Raw genomic sequence first — 21,809 nt, forward strand, 5'->3', positions numbered from 1 at the left:
TGCCCTGCTAATTCTGGATTTCTACTGCACAGTGGTACCTCGGGTTACATACCCTTCAGGTTACATACGCTTCAGGTTACAGACTCCGCTAACCCAGAAATATCGCTTCAGGTTAAGAACTTTGCTTCAGGATGAGAACAGAAATCATGCTCCAGCGGCGCGGCGGCAGCAGGAGGCCCCATTAGCTAACGTGCTGCTTCAGGTTAAGAACAGTTTCAGGTTAAATACGGACCTCCGGAACGAATTAAGTACTTAACCCGAGGTACCACTGTATAATGAAAAAGAAGGATTGAGAATACATTTTGGAAATGTTCAAAGGAAGACAAAGCCAAGGAACATTTATCACTGTCTCTCTTGCTTATACTTTACCTCAAGTCACTAATATAACCTCATTCTCCAAAATGCATTCCAGTATGTCCAAGAACATAGCTTGGCTCATGGTGCTTAATACCATAAGCAAAGCGAATTAAAGTCATGCCAAGCCATCTGCTTTAAAGCAGAAGTAAGAAATTCACCAAAAAAAATAAAATAAAAAATTGAACTGAAAAACGAGGCCCTGTAAGATGGCAAATCTCATTAACAGCACTGAAAAACAAATATAGGTTTTTCAGACATTATCACATCTTTCGTTGCTCGCATGACAAATGTTCTGAGCATTCCATTGCTCCAGAAAAACTAAGAGTAATACAGAGTGTATCATACTCTTCATACTACTGTATTTCTACCTAGGTTTCTAAGGCCTTCTGCTCACTTCATCGTTCTTTGTGATGGTGGTTCTCTCCCACAGAAGCGAGACAACTCCAGCAGCAATTAACTCAGGTTTATTGCTCAAAACACACAAAATGGCCTCAGTCAAGTATACCTGAAGGAGTGTCTCCACCCCCATCGTTCAGCCCGGACACTGAGGTCCAGCGCCGAGGGCCTTCTGGCAGTTCCCTCCCAGCAAGAAGCCAAATTACAGGGAACCAGGCAGAGGGCCTTCTCGGTAGTGGCACCTGCCCTGTGGAACGCCCTCCCACCAGATGTCAAAAACAGCTACTAGACTTTTAGATGACATCTGAAGGCAGCCCTGTTTAGGGAAGCTTTTAATGTTTAATAGATTATTGTATTTTAATCTTCTGTTGGGAGCCGCCCAGAGTGGCTGGGGAAACCCAGCCAGATGGGCGGGGTATAAATAATAAATTATTATTATTAATCACACTGGAGCTCAGTCACTCAGCGTCTGCTTCCAAATTAGCTGTTGCCGAGTCTGAGTTCCGCCCCTTCCTCTTCCCACTTCTAAAGCCCCACTTACACTTCCTTTCCTGTTCACGCCTCTCATTAATTCTTGCTCGAATGCGCGTCATGGGATGGGCTATCTCCAGTGGCCCTCCTTCTGAGTCCGAGCTTCAACTGTCAGTCTGTGTCTTCGCCCTGGAACTCCCCCCTCCTTCTCCTTGTTCTCGGAACTCAGGCTTCTACTGCAACTTGGCTGCTCATCCCTCGTTCCGCATTCCTGCCTAATTACCTCCTCCTGTCTCTCCAAGCTCTCCCCCTCTGTCAGCAATGGGACGCAGCTGACATTCTGCATAAACCATGTTTGTTATACATTGAAGAATCCACAGTGGAATAGTGACTCTATTTCTCATTAGCAGCTGTCCATGAAGTGGTCGTGTACCATAGAATCATAGAACTGTAGAATTGGAAGATAATAATAATAATAGTAATAATAATAATAATAATAATAATAATAATAATAATAATATATTTATATCCCGCCCTCCCCAGCCAAAGCCGGGCTCAGAGTGGCTAACAGCAGTAAAAATAGCACAGTTTACATAAAATCACAGTCAATTAATTGAATTACATTCTAAAATCAGTTCAGAATCAAATTAATGGCAACCATTGGGCTACAGTTCTATGAAGATTACAGAAGGAGAGAGGGGGTCAGACTGTGCCTTGGCCAAAGGCCTGGTGGAACAGCTCTGTCTTGCAGGCCCTGCGGAAAGATGACAAGTCCCACAGGGCCCTAGTCTCTTGTGACAGAGCATTCCACCACGGAACTGAGCTGAAAAAGCCCTGGCTCTGGTTGAGGCCAGCCTAACCTCCCTGTGGCGTGGGATCTCCAAGATGTTTTTATTTGAAGACCGTAAGGTCCTCCACGGGACATACCAGGAGAGGCGGTCTCGTAGGTATGAGGGTCCTAGGCCATATAGGGCTTTAAAGGTTAAAACCAGCACCTTAAACCTGACCCTGTACTCCACTGGGAGCCACTACAGCTGGTATAGCACCGGGTGAATGTGATCCCATGGTGATGACCCCGTAAGGAGTCTCGCTGCGGCATTCTGCACCCGCCGGAGTTTCTGGGTCAGTCTCAAGGGCAGCCCCATGTAAAGTGAGTTACAGTAATCAAGTCTGGAGGTGATCGTTGTGTGGATCACAGTGGCTAGGTCAGGGCGAAAGTGGTAAGGAGCCAACTGCTTAGCTTGGCGGAGATGAAAAAATGCCTCCTTTGTTATAGCTACAATCTGCACCTCCATAGAAAAGGAGGTGTCAAAGATTACACCCAAACTCTTAACGGAGAGTGCTGGCACTAATTGTGCCCCCGCAAGATATGGGAGTTGCACCTCCCAATCCCATATCGTCCCGACCCAGCCAACGGACCTCTATGTTCAAAGGATTTAACTTCAACTGGCTCCTACATAGCCATCCAGCCACAGCTTCCTCAAGGATCATTTAGCTCAACCCCCAGCACTACTGGAATCTCAACTAAAGCATCCTTGACAGTTGGCCATCCAATCTCCGCTTAAAAACCTCCAAGGAAGGAGAGTCCACCACCTCCTGAGGGAGACAGTTCCATGGTCAAACTGCTCTTACCGCCAGAAAGTTCTTCCTGATGTCTAGCCAGAATATCCTTTCTTGTAACTTGAAGCCATCACTTGGGATCCCACCCTATGGAGCAGGAGAAAACAAGCTTGCTCCATCTTCCATGTGAAAGCCCTTGAGATATTTGAAGATGATCTCCTCTCAGTCTCCTCTTTCCCAGCCTCAACATAGCCAGCTCCTTCAGACCATTGCTCATAAGGCTTGGTTTCCAAGCCTTATATTATGAGGTCATCTGCTTTGTGATGTGTTTCGTACTTGTCATCTGGACAGCCCAGGACCTCCATACACCCAACCCAGGCTTGCGCCCCAGGGAGGCCACTTTGATGCTCCTAATGCAGCTGTTTGAATTCACCCCCAGGGGCACACTCCATTGTCTCTAGAGACAGACAGATGCCAAGTGCCTTATTGACTGTGTAGAGTAGAACCAAACAGTAGCTTTTTATCTAAATTAATCACTGATCAAAGAAGAAGTGGTCTTGGGAGCTCTCCTGTGGGATCTGGCAGAAACTTGTAAAATGAAGGTGTTTTGGTTTCTAGATGTTATTGACAGAGAGAATGAGATGTGCGGCTATGCTTTTAATATCAGCCAGAGCCATTCATAATGTGTGGTTCTGTCCTGCATTGACTTACATAGGGACATATGTAAATGTCATAAAGGAAGATGAAAAAGTCACTCCGGACAGCAGATTCAAAGGGGATTGTTTTCATATCTCCAGCCAAGGTCTTCATGTTACTATTTTGAATTAAACCCACAATGAACCAGTGCATGAGATTGTCTGTTTTTCCCTCCGCAGCAAACACTTGACTACTTGCACAAAATATGAAGATGTTTTTGGTGTTTATTTTCATCGTCACTGAGGCTCAGACGTCGATGGCTCATAAACCAGGTACAGCACTGTTTTATTGTTTTAAAATGGTCATGTTTGCTCCTCTGAAAAACCAGAATACCACAAATAGTATATTTGTACAATTGAGCAATTGATGGGACACCGGTGGCGCTGTGGGTTAAACTGCAGAGCCTAGGACTTGCTGATTAGAAGGTCGGCGGTTCGAATCCCTGCAACTGAGGCCATTCACCCCATACATTTAAAACACTGTGATACCACTTCAAACAGTCATGGTAAAGTCTTCATGTGAGCCCCTTAGACTGCTTGACTCCACCTTAGTTATTGTACTATTTTCTTACTTTCTGTGAGAAATGAACACTTGAAGATTAAGTATTGATTCCTTAATCTTGTTCCTTTCCTTTCTTCCTTTTTAGCCCCCCAGCCTGCCGATATTGTTTTTTTGGTTGCTAGCAGCAATACATCTTCACACCACGTCAAAACGTTTATTAGCAAAGTCATCGATGGTTTACCGCTAGGTCCTAATGAGTATCGTGTTGCACTTGCCCAGTATAACGATCAAGTATATAATGAATTCCAACTGGATACCTATAAAGGGAAGATTCCAATGTTGAACCATATCAAAAACAAAGTTGTGTTCAGAGGCGGCCCCTTGAAAACTGGTACTGCTCTCCAGAAGATTCATGAGACCTATTACGGGAAGCCAATTCCTGAAAAGGACCGGTCCAAGATTTTAGTTGTGATGACGTCTCAACCATCTGGTGATGATGTAGAAGAAAGTGCCCGATTGTTGCACAAAGCAGGAGTGAAGGTCCTAGCACTGGGCATGGAGGATGCTTCCTACGATGAACTAGTTTGGATGGCCACAAAACCATTTAGCTTCTTTTTCCCTAGAACAGAAGAACTCGTTTTATTTTCTCAGAACATTTCCGGAATCGTAGATGCCATTCACGTAGGTGACAACAACCACCCAGATCTAACAAGCAAGAGAGCTGAGGACAAAGTAAATAACGGGACAGTTATAGAAGGTAAGCAGTGAGATGCTGTTGAAAATAGATTTATAAGGAAGAAGGTGGCAGGGTTAGAAACAGAAGTATACAACTGGTCTGTCCCAAATATGGTCTGGTGTCTTACTCAAAACACACTTGACACTTTTTCCCCCAAACCACTCCCACCTGCCCACTAGCTGATGTCACTCATTATGTCAGCTGATGGGTGGGAGTGTAGGGCTCAACTCTGTGTTGGTAAATTCTTGACGTGTCCTCATTTTCGGGTGTAAAAATGGTGTCGGAGGGGATTTTACCGTACCCGCAAAATGTCAGGGAAAACCTGGATGTATGGCAACGCGATGGAAAACGTAGCAGAAACAGCTCCAAAAGCTTTTAAAGACGCTTAACACTTTGGGGTTGTTCCCAAAATAAGCTTAACAATTTTGGTGAGTTTCTTTTCTTATTTAAAAAAAAGCTCAATAATTTAGGGGTCTTCCTATGGCAACCCTATGTGTTGATTGTGTGTACAGTGGTACCTTGGGTTAAGTACTTAATTCGTTCCGGAGGTCCGTTCTTAACCTGAAACTGTTCTTAACCTGAAGCACCACTTTAGCTAATGGGGCCTCCTGCTGCCGCCGCACCTCTGGAACACGATTTCTGTTCTCATCCTGAAGCAAATTTCTTAACCTGAGGTACTATTTCTGGGTTAGCAGAGTCTGTAACCTGAAGCGTCTGTAACCTGAAGTGTCTGTAACCTGAGGTACCACTGTACCTGTCAGCTGCTGGGGGGGGGGAATAGATATTGCTCAGTTTAGCTATTCCCTGCCAAAGCAAGCAGCTCACAACAAGCAGATTTCTTTTGCGTCTCCACATTGGCTAAAGAACTGAGCGTAAGGATACTGATAGCACCCCTTGCACTGCTGTTCTCAAGCGCCCAATAGTAAGCTGGTTCTCAGATGCTCGGAAATCCAGTGCAAATGATTTTGACATGAGGGTGGGGCAGGCAACTTACCTGTCAACCATGTGACATTATAATGACATGTTTTGTTTGACTGGTGGATTATCCAACTTGCTTTAAAAGAGCTTTTTACAATGTTACCCTACACATGTTCACTCAGGAGTAACGCCTATGGGGTTCAATGGGCAAGTGGGTATAGGATGAGCCATAAGTAAGAGTCTGGTGCACAAAAGAATCAAATATATTTAGTCACTTTTAGTCATAGAATGAGAGAATCAGGGAGTTGGAGGGGACCCTGAGGATCATCTAGCCCAACCCCGTGTAATGCAATAATATGCAGCTGCCCTATACAGAGATCGAACCTTCAACCTTGGCGTTATCAGCACCACACTCTAGCCAACTGAGCTATAGTCAATGCGTTATTGTTTTGAATAGTGAGGTAATAGCCATTTCTGACACCCTGGATTCGCAAATTTGTCCATCCGTTCAATACGAGTCCGACTTTTCCGTTACTGCAATTTCATCATTGCAATAAATTTTAACAATGGTTGCCAGTTAATAGGGGTAGCGGGGCACAAGCAAGATGCCCCCAGTTTGACAAAGCTCTGAATTATCGAACTCTCCCAGTTCAGGGCTGCTCAGTTATAAATATATTAAAGGAAATCAAGAAAAAACCCATCTATTGTATATGGCAACCATGCCTTACAACAGGAAAACCACAGCGTAGAAAATCAAACAACAACTCATTCAAATCAGCTCAGCACCTCTGCAATTCAGCATCTCATGCTTGTTCATGAAAACAGTCCCACCCTGTTGTAGAAATCTTCTTGGGTCTAGATCCAGGATGGGGAAGCTTTGGCGTCTTAGATGTTGCTGGACTCAAGTTTTCATCAGCCACAGGAAGCTTGGGTGAAGGTCAGGATGGTGGGACTAGTGATGGAGTGTAGGGAAGTTTTGCTTCTGTAGGAATGTTTTTGCTTCTGCACAAACCGTTCTAGGTTGAGACATTTTCTCATCACCCTAGAATGTTCAAGTTCACACTTAGTTCATACAAACATGGCATTCTGACCTGTTCTTAATGCATAGTTGATCACATCTATGGAACGTGATTGATATGTCCTTTTATGTCTTACATTATCAATCATTAAGTAATTGTTTTAGGTCTTGTTCTATTAATCACCAGTTATAATTTAATTAGGAGGTTTGCATGCCTGTCTAGTTCTGTGCTCCCTTTCTCAGCCTTTAATCTAGCAGTGATTAATACCTACATTCCAGTTACAGATAGGTAGCCATGTTGGTCTGCCATAGTTAAAACAAAATAAAAAAAATCCTTCCAGTAGCACCTTAAAGACCAACTAAGTTAGTTCTTGGTATGAGCTTTCGTGTGCATGCACACTTCTTCAGATACACACTTCTTCAGATACACTTCTTCTGTGTATCTGAAGAAGTGTGCATGCACACGAAAGCTCATACCAAGAACTAACTTAGTTGGTCTTTAAGGTGCTACTGGAATGAATTTTTTTATTTTGTAATACCTACATGTAACCTTTGCTTTGTACTTGCTTTGTACTTGTGTTAACCAATCAGCAACAAGCACATATGTGGCAATGTTGCAATAGTCAATAAAAGGGACTCCCCGAGACATGCTCAGGAGGATGCCTCCCAGATGACACCTGCTACTCGTCTGTCGTTTATTCCAACCCAACAATGGAGGAAGGGGCGTGTGGGGTGTGTGGTCTGCCCCGGGTGTCATCACTGGGAGGGTGACAAAATGAGGTTTTTTTTTAAAAAAAAAATTGGGCTCCCGAAACTTTTTAGGAGTGACGTGGTGGCTTAGGTGCCTGCAGGTTCCTCGCTGCCTGAAACGGCAACGTGGGACTTGTGTCTGCCTACTGCCCCTCCCTCAGCCACCCTACAACTGAGGGGAAGGTGGCAGAGAGGCTCGCTTTGCCCCCATAGGTGGATCACCCTATTGGGATACTGCTGGGGACACGGGGGCATCAGGCAGGCCCCCAGCTGGTTCCGGACGATCACCTGTCTCCCGTGGAACAGCATCAGTCAGTTAGTGACACGAGCCTCAGGTATGCTTAGAGACTCGTGCACGCTCTGTCAGCAGAGTGTGTAAATCTCCACACAGCAGCTGAGGCAGACAAAGGCAGATGTAAGCATTTTGTTGTTGTTGTTTAGACGTTTAGTCGTGTCCGACTCTTCGTGACCCCATGGACCAGAGCACGCCAGGCACTTCTGTCTTCCACTGCCTCCTGCAGTTTGGTCAAACTCATGCTGGTAGCTTCAAGAACATATCCAACCATCTCGTCCTCTGTCGTCCCCTTCTCCTTGTGCCCTCCATCTTTCCCAACATCAGGGTCTTTTCCAGGGAGTCTTCTCTTCTCATGAGGTGGCCAAAGTATTGGAGCCTTAGCTTCACGATCTGTCCTTCCAGTGAGCACTCAGGGCTGATCTCCTTAAGAATGGATACGTTTGATCTCCTTGCAGTCCATGGGACTCTCAAGAGTCTCCTCCAGCACCATAATTCAAAAGCATCAATTCTTCGGTGATCAGCCTTCTTTATGGTCCAGCTCTCACTTCCATACATCGCTACTGGGAAAACCATAGCTTTTACTATGCGGACCTTTGTTGGCAAGGTCTCTACTTTTTAAGATGCTGTCTAGGTTTGTCATTGCTTTTCTCCTGAGAAGCAGGCGTCTTTTAATTTCGTGACTACTGTCACCATCTGCAGCCAAGCAATAGCCAATGTTTAATCTTGAATTTTCTTCCCACTGCAGCTTGCGATGACGATGCAGTCGCCGACGTGGTGTTCATAGTGGATGTGGGTCCTCCGCAAAACAAATTTGAGAAGATTCAAATATTTTTGGAAAAGCTGGTGTCTTCTCTGGATGTAAAGGAGAAATGCATCAAGGTTGGCTTGGTGACGTTCGGCGCTAAACCCGAGGTGATATTTTTACTGCGGATGGAAATGGATAAGACGAATGTTCTGCAGCACATACAAAGTCTTTCTCCCAAGGCAGGAAAGGCCAACGTTGGCTTGGCCATTCATTTCACAAGGGAGAAAGTTTTCACGGAAAGTTCCGGAAGCAGGAAGAGCCAGGGGGTGGAACAAATAGCCATTCTTATCACTCACAGGGCTTCAGAAGACGGGGTGGGCCATGCTGCAACCGTTCTCAGGAGAGCAGGTGTGACGGTGTTTGCAATTGGCGTCGAAAGGGCTGATGTCGCTCAGTTAACCCAGATAGCTGCGTACCCACCACAACAATACGTGACCCACCTGAAAACATTTCCCCACTTGCCACGCCAGGCTCTCGTTTTTCATAAGAAGGTGGTGAATCAGGTGCAACGAAAGCTCTACATGGACAACAAAAGAGCAGAACTGCTTAAAAGAGGTAACTTGTCGTGTTACGCTGTTTCAGGAGAGTTGCAATGCTCTAGTTCCTCGGCAAAAGCAAGAAGAACATCTCCAGAGGTGTTGCAGAAGATTCATTTGGTGCCTGAATTTTCGTTTAATAAATTATTATTATAAATGTTTAATAGATTATTGTATTTTAATGTTCTGTTGGAAGCCGCCCAGAGTGGCTGGGGAAACCCAGCCAGATGGGCGGGGTATAAATAAATTATTATTATTATTATTATTATTATTATTATTATTATTATTATTAGGCTCTAAAAAAATGTGACAACAGCAGACTGGAAAGCAGAAAGCAAAACAACAACAGCATGTTCTCCCTTGAAAAAGCTAAAAAGGGAAAATAGCATAATCTATTATACTATTATTTATTTAGAAAATTTGTATCCTGCTCTTCAGTCAAAAAGTCTCCCAGGATGGTTTACATCCAGTCAATTAAAACGAGTCCTTTACAATCTAAAATAAAAGGTCACACAAGGGAAAAGGGACATGGAAGGAAGTAGGGGGAAAGGAAAACTCAGGCACCAATTCTTGAACAGTTGTTCTTATAGTGACCGTTTTTTTGCACAATTCAGGGATAGGAAGTGCATGGCAGAGCCGGGCTTTCAGCAAACCTGGTGGAATGTGCCCTTCTTCCTATCTCTCCCATTGAGGCAGCTTGATGGAATAGCTGCTCCTTGAGGGAAAGGAGGCCTGAAGGAGTTGGCTTGTCACACCAGAGCTGATGGTGTGAGCCTTCCTTCCCATCTCCCTTGAAAAAAGAGCTCAAGATACAATATTTGACTAGTTTTGCAGCACCTTTGCAGATCTTCCTCTTGTTTCTGTCTGTCACGTACTCTGGAACCAGTCTTTAGTTTCTGGGAAATTCAGCCGACTGGCAATGGCCCTCCAGGGTTTGAGCCAAAAATCTCTCTCAACCTGAACTTAGAGATACCAGAGCTTGATCCTGAGACCTTCTACACACATATCACTGAGCTATGGCACTTCCCCAAAGGCCTGCCACTATATCATGAAGATCCACAGACATCACTGTGAGATTAATCCTGGAATATGATAACTTTTGGATGATCTCAGAATGACTAGGAAGAGAGCCATCTGAACAGGAACGCATGTTCTGATAAGAATGACTATCTCCTTCCATTTACAAATGTGGGGATCGGGGAAAATATGGTTTCTTACAATCACTTGCTAACATTTTGTTGGCTCAATTCAGAGAGCTGTGGAGGGATCCACGGGGCCTGCTGAGGTTGTGTTTTCCCACAAAGCTCACAGAAGCTTCTTGCTGCTTCAAATAGTTATCAAGGCAGGATGGGAGCAGGGAGATAAGGAGGAACCTGGCCTGAACCCAAGAAAATGTCCCACCCCCATTTATAGAGAAACTAATAGATCACACAAGGGATGCTGTGGGTTAAACCACAGAGCCTAGGACTTGCTGATCAGAAGGTCAGCGGTTCGAATCCCCGCAATGGGGTGAGCTCCCGTTGCTCGGTCCCAGCTCCTGCGAACCTAGCAATTTGAAAGCACATCAAAGTGCAAGTAGATAAATAGGTACTGCTCCAGTGGGAAGGTAAACGGCATTTCCGTGCGCTGCTCTGGTTCTTCAGAAGCGGCTTAGTCATGCTGGCCACATGACCCGGAAGCTGTACACCGGCTTCCCTAGGCCAATAAAGCAAGATGAGCGCTGCAACCCCAGAGTCGGCCACGACTGGACCTAATGGTCAGGGGTCCCTTTACCTTTTTAATAGATCACACTGATCTCACTGGCAGAGGTTGCAGGAGAAAGGGAGCACTCCACAGAAGAGAAAGTGTTCTGTCTTCTTGCTGCAATGTCATGTAGCAACAGATCAGGACCATATCACACATGCAGCAGCAAAACTGGGTTTCCTAACAAGTGCAGACTCAACACTTGGCCAACCTTGGCTCTCTGGCCAATGGCTACTAGACATAATGGTTATGTTCACTATATTATGTGTCTGAATGCAAGGTGATGGGAACTGCAAGTGGGAAGAGTGCGGTGGTGCTCATGTCCAGCTTCCAAACTTCCTATAGGCGTCTGGTTTGCCACTGTGAGAAAAGGAAGCTGAACTCGATGAGCCATTGGCCTGGTCCCACAAACTCATATTATGTTCTACGATGCATGTTCTTCAAAATGCATGTTTGTTGCATGCACATATTAAATTACACATGTGAATTAAAAAGTGCTTAAAGGTAATGGTAAAGGGACCCCTGACCATTAGGTCCAGTTGTGGCAGACTCTGGGGTTGCAGCGCTCATCTCGCTTTATTGGCCAAGGGAGCCGGTGTACAGCTTCCGGGTCATGTGGCCAGCATGACTAAGCCGCTTCTTCGAACCGCCGACCTTCTGATCGGCAAGTCCTAGACTCTGTCATTTAACCCACAGCACCACCCACATCTCCAAAAAGTGCTTAGGTGATTATCATCATCATCATCATACCCTGCCCACCTGACTGGCTTTCCCCAGCCAGTCTGGGTGGCTCCCAATAGAATATTAAAAACACAATAAAACATCAAACATTAAAAACTTCCCTAAACAGGGTTGCCTTCAGATGTCTTCTAAAAGCCAGATAGTTGTTTATTTCCTTGACATCTGATGGGAGAGTGTTCCACAGGGTGGGCACCACTACCGAGAAGGCCTCTGCCTGGTTCCCTGTAACCTCACTTCTCGTGGGGAGGGAACCTCCAGAAGGCCCTTGGTGCTGGATCTCAGTGTCTGGGCTGAACGATGGGGATAGAGATGCTCCTTCAGGTATACTGGGCCAAGGGCCATTTAGGGCTTTAAAGGTAAGCACCAACACTTTGAATTGTGGTCGGAAACGTACTGGGAGCCAATGCAGGTCTTTCAGGACGGGTGTTATATGGTCCCGGCGGCCACTCCCAGTCACCAGTCTAGCTGCTGCAATCTGGATTAGTTGTAGTTTCCGGGTCACCTTCAAAGGAACCCACTTGTAGAGTGCATTGCAGTAGTCTTACATTAAATAAGAAACAGTCTTTAGTTAAATGCACTTCTGCAAAGTCCCCCTAAGAGCCTGCACTCCCCCCCCCCCCCCGCCGTCTGAGGAAACGCGCATGTTCAAACACAAGCAATGAATGATGGTCTTTTAATGGCTAATACATCTGTAACAACTTGCTGCCAAGCTCTGATGCTTATGTTAGTGGTTGCCTCACTGTTGGATAGGGAGGTGTGGGGAATCACGGTAACACTTTCGCACACAATATGTGAACCAAACTGCAGCCATTCTATGGAATTCTGCAAATTTTTGCAATGCAGTTTTCCAGCCAAGCAATCCGTACAGAAATGCATATACAGTGGTACCTCTGGTTAAGAACCTAATTCTTTCTGGAGGCCCGTTCTTAACCTGAGGTGCGCTTTAGCTAATGGGGCCTCCTGCTGCCGCCATGCTGCCGGCGCACGATTTTGGTTATTATCCTGAAGCAAAGTTCTTAACCCAAGGTACTACTTCCGGGTTAGCGGAGTCTGTAACCTGAAGTGTCTGTAAGCCGAGGTGTTTGTAACCCAAGGTACCACTGTACTAGGGTAAAGTGCACATAAAATGCCCAGATTAGTGAAGATAACATACAAAAATTTGTGACGTTAAGGGAAATTGCTCTGCAGACATGTGCATGAAAATTTTCCCATGAAAATGCTGCTGCATGTTCATGAAGACTTTTGGGGGGGGGGGATTTGCAGGCTGATGTGGAAATGCTGAAAATAAATTTAAGTTTGGGGAAAATGTGATACAGAAAGAAACTTTGAGATTCAGCCATCTCAAGTGCTTTGTGCTTTTTTAAAACAAACAAACAAACAAAACAAACCACAGGATAAATTCATTGTTTGAATTATTAAACGCACCACCAAAATTCTCTTCCCCATAGGCTGCGTGGATACGGAAGAAGCAGATATTTATTTTCTCATCGATGGTTCCTCAAACCTCGATTATTTCGATTTTGTGGATCTGAAGTTGTTTTTGAAAGAAGTGGTTCGATTTTTCCCGATAGGACCGAATAAAGTTCGCTTTGGAGTTGTGCAATATGCAGAAATGAACGAGCTGGAATTCGGACTTGAGGAATATGGTAAAACAAGTGATATATTGAAAGCCATTGATAACATCCGTCAAATAGGTGGCAGTCCTTACACAGGAGCAGCTTTGACGTTCATCCAGCCCCTGCTAAGAAGGTCACAAGGTCAACACTCCCGAAGTGTTCCCTGCCATCTGATAGTGCTAACTGACCGGAAATCAGAGGACCATGTTGAGGGACCTGCCAAGAGGTTGAGGAATGAAATGGTCAACATTTATGCCATCGGTGTCAGACACGCTAACGAGTCACAGATTTATGAGATCGCAGAGTCGAAGGACAGAGCTTATTCTGTCAACGATTTTGCCTCTCTGAAGCATATAAAGAATGAAGTTGTCCGAGAGATCTGTGCTGTAGAAGGTAAGAAGAATCATCTTATATTTTACTTTTAAACTTCAGGGGAGAATGCCTGCTCTTAAATAGCCCAAATGTGCTTAGGAGATACTGGCATACTTGAAAAAAAGAAAGAGAGAGAATTGCAGACATACAATAAATTGCTAGGGGGAAATGCTTCAGGGAAAAGATCCAAAACAGTCCCATATGACATTGACAGGATGCTATATGGATAGATTTTCAGGTGAACCAAAGAGAGATTAATATCCTGTTTCTGCTTTATAATTGCCTCTGGTCTATTTTTCGGGATTCCTGCAACATGTTTAAGTTTTCACACTTCCGTCTATACGTTGGAGTTCTGCTCTGGATCATTATTGAGTAGAATTTCAACCCTGCGGGGTAGGTTAGGCTGAGAGAGAGCGAGATTGGCTCAATCTTGCACTGTGTGATTCAAGGCTGAGCAGGGATGATGGTGATGTTTTGGTGCTTTTCAGCAGTGCACTCGGCTCTGCACAGGGTTGTGTTTCCTTTTGGCTTCAGTTTTGTAATGCTATTATGCTGGTCTCATGGGTTACCCGAGAGGCGAGGTCCAAGTCCAGTCCGTGGTCAGAGGTGCAACGTGGAGGCAGTCCGTAGTAGCTGAAGCTGAGTGCAGGGCAGGGAGTCGGGTGAAGTCAGGAACAGGCTTGCAAGCAGGGAGCCAGGGCAGGTCAGGAGCTCAGGCAGGAAAGCAGGACAGGGTTCAGGCAGGAACTAGCAACCCATAATGTTGCTCCCACAACATGGGACTGGGGCTGGCTGTCTTTTATCTGCCCTGAGGCATAGGGCGGCCCCGATCCTCTGGTGACTCGCCTCTCCTGGCCTGGAGGTGAGCACTCCTCCTGCGGGAACTTAGTTCCCTCCGCCTCTCTGCCCTGAACCTCTGCAGCTCAGGAGAGGCTGGAGGGTTACCGGACCCAAAGGCAACCTCAGCTTCCTCTGATGGGGTTGAGAGTGGAGCACCTGCAGGCAATGGGTCCTCCATCACCTCGGGAGCCCGAGCAGGCTCAGCTGATGCCTGCACCTGAGGATCCAGCATAGGTGAGGACCCTTCAGGCTCATGCCCCAGCCCCGGCTCAGCTGGTCCTGGAGGCGGGGAATCCTGTGCAGGCTAGGATCCCTCAGGTTCAGCGTCCGAGTCCAAATCCCAGGCCATCACAGCTATCTTTGTTGTGGCCATCTCTCATCCATATGTGTTCATGTTTTTCTGCTAACAGCCTGCAAAGAGAAGAAAGCTGACGTTCTGTTTCTGGTGGACAGCTCCAGCAGTATAGGCCCTGAGAACTTCGTGAAAATGAAGGACTTCATGATTGACCTGGTGAGCAAATCTGACATTGGTCCCGACAGAGTGCACCTTGGTGCTGTACAGTTCAGTGGCAGAAGCCAAGAAGAATTCCGGCTCAACCAGTACTCATTGAAGAGAGATATCATTGGTGCCATTGGGAGAATGTCTCCTATGGGACAGAACACGCTCACAGGGGAAGCATTGCGATTCGTGTCCGATTATTTTAAGCCCGCCAAAGGGGCGCGGCCCCATGTCAAGAAAATTCTGATTCTGATCACCGATGGGGAAGCGCAGGATGAGGTGAGAGGACCTGCAGAAGTTTTAAGAGAGCAAAGTGTTGTCATCTACTCCTTGGGGGTGTTCAGCGCAAATAAAACTCAGCTGGTGGAGATAAGTGGAAAGCCTGAAATGGTGTTTTATGTGGAGGACTTCGACGTTCTGAAGCACTTAGAACGTGAGATCCTCTTTGGAATATGCAGTCCGTACGACGGTGAGTGTACAGTAGCTTTCTTTTTAAAAAAGTTTTTCTACTTTTTCAAGTTTACGCATTTCATTAGTTTTACAATCAATTTAACATTTCAGAGTTTGACTTCCTTCCCCCTCTTTCTGCGGTTCCTTAATTATTATTTTTTAAAATCTTCTGCATATCCGAATTCATTGAATTTGCTCGTTTTATTATCTACTTTAAATATTTACTCTTATGAAACTGCAGGTTATTACAATAATCCTTCCACTGTTTTTATCTGTTTCCAGTTGGCTTGTAAATATTCAATAAACCATTTCCATTCTTTTATAAAAAAGGTTTGTAATCTTGATTTCCTATTCTTCTGGTAAGTTTCGCCATTTCTGCATATTCCACAAGTTTTTGTATCCATTCTTCCTTTACTGCGACTTCTGCTTCTTTCCACTTCTATTCCACTGTAGTAGCATACATAAATAAATTTCCATACAATTTAGGTAGTTCTGTCCCTATAATTCCCCAAAGAAAAGCTGGAGATTTTAAAAAAAGTGATTTTAAATACATCCTTTTCAATTCATTGCATATCATTTCCCAGCAAGCTTTAACCTTACTACAAGACCACCACATATGATAAAAAGAACCTTCTTTCTCTTTACATTTCCAACACTTGTTTGATTTAGATTTATACATTTTTGCCAGTATACTCAGTGTTAGATACCAATGATATAGCGTTTTCATATAATTTTATCTTAGTCCATAACATGCTGTAAATTTTATATCCATATTCCACAATCGTTCCCGTGCTTCCATGTCTATATTATGACCGATATCTATTGCCCAGTGTATCATTGAGGATTTTACTTTGTCTCCCATTCCAATAATATTTTATACATTTTAGACAACAGAGTGTACAGCAGCTTTCAATGAATACACCAATCTGTATGTATATTGGCATGGTTTCAGATGGCACCTTTCCAAGTTCGTTGTCCCAGAATCACACAGCGCAGGAAGAGTTTTGAAGGTTTTTCTGGCCTCTTGAGTTGCAAGGAGGGAAGTCACTGTAGCACTGAGCTGTAGTAACTCTGCTCATTTTGTCATCTATCACACTGAAGGAAAGTCCCTTCAGAATAATTCCCCTTGTCCTCTTATTCCTTCTCTATTTTTCGCCCTATGGCTTTGTACTGATGTTACTGACAGTACAGGTGAAAAGGAGATCACCATGCGGTTTCGTGGTGCATCTTTGCTTTCTCAGGACCCTTGGCACAGGTGGAAGGATGAGAATTGCTATCAAACCCAACCTACCTATTCATAGGGATGTGGGTGGCGCTGTGGGTTAAACCACAGAGCCTAGGACTTGCCGATCAGAAGGTCGGCGGTTCGAATCCCCGCGACGGAGTGAGCTCCCGTTGCTCGGTCCCTGCTCCTGCCAACCTAACAGTTCGAAAGCATGTCAAAGTGCAAGTAGATAAATAGGTACCGCTCCGGCGGGAAGGTAAACGGCATTTCCGTGCGCTGCTCTGGTTCACCAGATGCGGCTTAATCATGCTGGCCACATGACCCGGAAGCTGTCTGCGAACAAACGCTGGCTCCCTCGGCCTATAGAGTGAGATGAGCGCGCAACCCCAGAGTCGGTCACGACTGGACCTAATGGTCAGGGGTCCCTTTACCTTTACTTTACCTATTCATAAACCATAGAATCATAGCAACATAGAGTTTGAAGGGACCGTGAGGGTCATCTGGTCCAACCCCTGCAATGCAGGAATCATTTGCCCAATGTGGGGCTTTACCCTGAGATTAAGAGTATCATGCTCTACCGACTGAGCTATCCCAGCTGTCAGTTATAGCACTGCAAGTGTTCATGGAACAGCACTTGCAGCTATTTAATTTCCTCTCCCGGTTCTTTGGATCCAACCCTTTATTGCTGCAGATAAAGCTGTCTTGTTAAACTAAAACACATGGTGCGGAAGAGAGGGCTTATTTTATAAAGTCTCCTTTGAGAGACATAAACACAACCACATGTAAGGAAGAATAAGGAGTATGTTAGAACATCGAGCCACTTTGATAAGGCCCAGATGATAAATGTAGACATAATGTAAGTATTTGAATGGTGTTAATAGCCCTGTTAGGGAACAGGTTTAGCCGAGACAAAACCTTATATTTCAAGCCTTTATAAAGGTGTTGGCTCATGTCAAAATGTTGGTTCAGAAGAGAGTCCCTATAAATTATTCCTGTGGCCAAAATCATAATATGGGAAAGATTTGTGCTCATATCTGCTCAATGTTCAGGGTTAGGTAAGCAAACAAACAAGTCCCATACTTACCAGGGACTGTTATTTCCAGTGTTTATTCCCCCCCTTTTTTAATGGGAACAATCCTGTGAATTCAGATTATAATAGGAAGCCTGTTGTTTCTGTAAGATAATAAATTGGTTCAAGTTTTCTAAAAGCTTTGAGGACCACTTTCGGAGAGGATTAGAGGCAGCGTAAAAAGTCCCCTGCATTCAACTTCAGCTTCAAACCATCTAAGGTTGCCTTGTGCCCTAGTGACTGAATTCCCCCTAATCTCAGTGTGTCTCCTCTGTCAGGAGCTCAGCCATCATGGAGCACGAATTCTAACATCCTCTCCAACCTACCATATCCCATCATGCCCTAGGCTAGGGATGCCCTTCATTGCAAGCATTCTGGTGACTCTAGTTGATTAAGAAATTAGATATCATAATAAAAGAATCAGTGGACACACTGATATTCTTTAAGGGTACTCAGAATTTATCATCCAAAGCTGGTGTGTCCATCTGCCTCCCAGCAGTCCTGGCATAAGGCTTTGACATACAACTGTGCATATTTATAGCTTTAAATTGCATGACCTTAAATAGTGTGTTTGATGAAGATCTTGGAATAGCTTGCAACTAAACTAGAGAGCCAGTGTGGTGTAGTGGTTAAGGGTGGTAGACTCGTAATCTGGTGAACCGGGTTCGTGTCCCCGCTCCTCCACATGCAGCCGCTGGGTGACCTTGGGCTAGTCACACTTCTCTGGAGTCTCTCAGCCCCACTCACCTCACACAGTGTTTGTTGGTGGGGGAGGAAGGGAAAGGAGAATGTTAGCCACTTTGAGACTCCTTCGGGTAATGATAAAGCGGGATATCAAATCCAAACTCTTCTTCTTCTTCTTCAAGTCTTGTTTTCAGTTAAGGATGGAGGAGAAATTCACTTCACACCTGAATGCAACCTTACCTAATTTGCACTTCCTGAAGCAAAAGGAGAGCTGAAATGCAGCAATCCTTCAAAAGTGCCACTTCTCTGAATTTTGCAATCCTGCAGCCAAGAATGTGTCCAAAAATGCACATGTAAAGTATGCATACAAATCCATATATTACTGAAGATAACATACAAAGTGCATCATAGCAGGGGATACGTTGCTTGCGAAAACATGTATATTACTCAAAGCTGCATATAAAATGTGTTTCTTATGAGAAATTCACGCAAAAATGTTGATGAATTTTCTGGGTGATTGTTGCAACTAAAATTCACAAATTGTTGCAGAAATGTGGAGTCTAACTTTTAAACATGAGAAACCACGAGAATTGAAAGTCACAAATTTCTCCACCCCTATGTGCAACAAAGGGAAACTGCTATGAAGATTTGTCTAGGGCACACATTAGTGACCAATTCTCACTGTTATTCTTTCAGAGTGCAGGAGAATCGAACGCCTAGATATTGTTTTTGTCATTGATGGTTCTGGAAGCATCGATCCCAGAGAATACGACATTATGAAAGACTTCATGATCGCTTTGGTGAAGAAATCGGATGTCAGCCAGGACCGAGTTCAGTTTGGAGCTGTCAAATATTCTGCCGAGCCAGAAACCTTTTTCTTTCTCAACACCTACAGCACGAAATCGGAAATCATTAAGGCTATCCAGAATGATAAGCCTATTGGGACAACGACCTACACAGCCAAGGCTCTGAGGTATTCAGAAGGCCTTTTCTCAGAGGAGCACGGCAGCCGCAAGCGCCGCAGTGTCCCCCAGGTTCTTATAGTGATTACCGACGGGGACTCCCATGATGCAGCAGAACTTGATGAAGTGTCCAGGAAACTCAGGGCACATGGCATTGTCATCTATGCCATCGGGATAGAAAGAGCCAAGCCTGGGGAGCTCTTGACCATGGCAGGATCAGAAGACAAATACTTCTATGTCAATTCGTTTGAAGGACTGAAACACCTGTATCCCAAATTGTCTGACAATATATGCAGTGTTTCGAAACCAGGTAGGTACCTATATCATCATCATCATCATCATCATTGTTTTAGTTTTTAATTTTTTTTATTAAGTACAAATTAGAAAACACACATATTTACAACAAAAGAAAATACAAAAGAAAAAGAAAATACATATAACCAAGTTATACAGTTATTTATACCTCTATAAAAGGCTATTCACAATAAAGGAGTGAAATGAAAGATATCAGAAAAAAAGAAAAAAAAGAAAAAGGAAAAAATTAAGAAGTAAAAGAAAAGGATCATAGGTGAACATTTTTTATTAAAGTAGAGAAGTATTCACTATACATAGCCGTTTCCCATCTATATTTATATTCAGTTGTATAATTTCATCTTGTCCTTATCTACCTTAAAAAGTGTTGTTGTTTTTTAAAAGACTTCCACTGTTTGCCTCACGCGTTTTCAATAATCCGTTTGTCAGATTCTCTGTTCTTCATATGAAGAACATCATCATTATCATTGCTATTTCTCACCTTTCCTTCATTGAGCTCAAGGTGGCGTATATGGCTCTCTTGCTTTCCATTCTATCCTCACAACAACTTGTGAGGAGAGACAGAGAGCAACCCAAAGCAATCCACTGAGCTTCATGACTGAATCTTTAACTTTTGTCTCTCAGGGCCCCAGCCCAACACTCTAACCGCTCCAACACATTGGCCAAAGCGTCTTCCTTTAGATCAAAGTGATAAAGAAGATTCCCTCCCAAAAAAACCCACATAAAAATACGTCACTTTTTAGTTTCAAGGGCTAATCCACAAACCAGTAAAGATGGCGCACAGAATCAGCTAAATTGAAATATTCCAATTCTCAGTGCAATCCTAGTCATGTTTACTCAAAGGTGAGTCTTCCTTTGTACAATGAGGGTTGCACCTATTTAGAATTGCATAACATTACTCACTGAAACTGAGAGCCAGTGTGGTGTAGTGGTTAAGAGCGGTAGACTCATAATCTGGGGAACCGGATTTGCGTCTCCGCTCCTCCGCATGCAGCTGCTGGGTGACCTTGGGCTAGTCACACTTCTCTGAAGTCTCTCAGCCTCACTCACCTCACAGAATAGCAGTTCCCTGACAATAATCTATTTTGTTCTCCGCTCCCACTCCTCCCTTGCAGAATGTGGAATTCCGGCAGATCTTGTGTTCCTGATTGACGGCTCTAACAGCATAAGCGACAGCGACTTCAACAAGATGAAGAGTTTTTTGCAAGACGTAGTTCATCCCTTTGACACTGGCCACAACGTACAAGTTGGTATCGCTCAGTACAGCGACAGGTACAGGGAAGAATTCAGCCTGGATATTTTCCCAGTCAAATCAGAACTTGAAACAAAAATCGGACGCATCCGACAGATGGAAGGACTCCAGACCTACATCGGTGCCGCTCTCGGGAGGGTGAAGCACTACTTTACACCAGAAGGTGGCAGCAGAGTAAATGAAAACATCCAACAGATTTTGCTGGTGATCACAGATGGCCGGTCACATGACAAAGTTGTGAAAGCTTCAGAAGATCTGAGAAAGAGAGGTGTTGACATATATGCCATAGGAGTAGGGAAAATCGACCATTTGCAGCTTAGTCAGATAGCTGGCTCCTCAGATAGGAAATACACAGTTGATAATTTCAGCGAACTGAAGGTAATTAAAAAAAGACTAGTTGATGATATTTGTGAGGAAGAAGATAAAACAAGTAAGTATCCCCACTTCAAGAATTCAAGTAAATCCCCTAATCTTGGGGCCTCGGGGAAAGTGGGATATATGGTGGTCCATCCTTCAATCTAATCCAGGCACCCCCAAACTCGGCCCTCCAGCTGTTTTGGGACTACAACTCCTATCTGTCGGAAATCAAGCCTTTATCAGGAGAAACTGGCAACTCTCCCAGGCACCCGGCATGATTCCCTGTTGACCTCCCTGGCTGCATTCCCCAGCAAGATCCAGGCTAGGTCGCAATAGGCGATCCTTCTCAGCGTGAGAAGAACACACCCCTCTTTCCTGCCCCTTGGCAGGGGAAAGAGATAGACAGAAACATATTTACATGCCTTTATTTCTGTCTTTGCAGCATTACAAAAAACGTGACTGCTCTCTTCAAGCTCCAGCAGTCAAGTGACAAACACTTCCTGGACAGGAACAAACGGAAGAGCTCATATTACACTCTGAGCTAATTCCGGTGCTTCGCACTGTGAATTGACTGTCCCTTTTTTCCCAACGGGCAGTCCCAACATTCCCATCATGTTTACTTTTCAAGCTAGCACTTTGCAGCTGCAT

General features: G+C 44.5%; 1 protein-coding gene and 1 long non-coding RNA gene across 4 annotated transcripts in view; one reads left to right on the forward strand and one right to left on the reverse strand.

Moving 5' to 3' along the window:
• The window catches only part of LOC307199534, a 40,464-nt gene extending 37,428 nt beyond the window's left edge, over positions 1 to 3,036 (reverse strand). For 2 of the 3 annotated variants that reach the window (XR_013832001.1, XR_013832003.1), the window contains exon 1: positions 2,857 to 3,036. This is a non-coding gene — a long non-coding RNA (uncharacterized lncRNA). Of the gene's footprint in view, positions 1 to 1,294; positions 1,565 to 2,856 lie in introns of all 3 variants that reach the window. The other variant, XR_013832002.1, reaches the window with a different exon arrangement.
• A 106-nt stretch (positions 3,037 to 3,142) lies between these two features.
• The window catches only part of LOC307199725 (collagen alpha-6(VI) chain-like), a gene marked incomplete at its 3' end in the record, with an annotated part of 62,905 nt that continues 44,238 nt past the window's right edge, over positions 3,143 to 21,809 (forward strand). Inside the window, exons 1-7 of the mRNA XM_079947702.1 lie at positions 3,143 to 3,752; positions 4,127 to 4,738; positions 8,444 to 9,058; positions 12,972 to 13,532; positions 14,762 to 15,319; positions 18,975 to 19,550; positions 20,668 to 21,234. Of these exons, the coding sequence (XP_079803828.1) occupies positions 3,686 to 3,752; positions 4,127 to 4,738; positions 8,444 to 9,058; positions 12,972 to 13,532; positions 14,762 to 15,319; positions 18,975 to 19,550; positions 20,668 to 21,234 (3,556 nt within the window). The 5' untranslated portion in view covers positions 3,143 to 3,685. The remainder of the gene's footprint in view (positions 3,753 to 4,126; positions 4,739 to 8,443; positions 9,059 to 12,971; positions 13,533 to 14,761; positions 15,320 to 18,974; positions 19,551 to 20,667; positions 21,235 to 21,809) is intronic.

The sequence above is a fragment of the Podarcis cretensis genome, assembly GCF_951804945.1.
Source record: "Podarcis cretensis genome assembly, chromosome: 12".
NCBI classification, from domain to species: domain Eukaryota; kingdom Metazoa; phylum Chordata; class Lepidosauria; order Squamata; family Lacertidae; genus Podarcis; species Podarcis cretensis.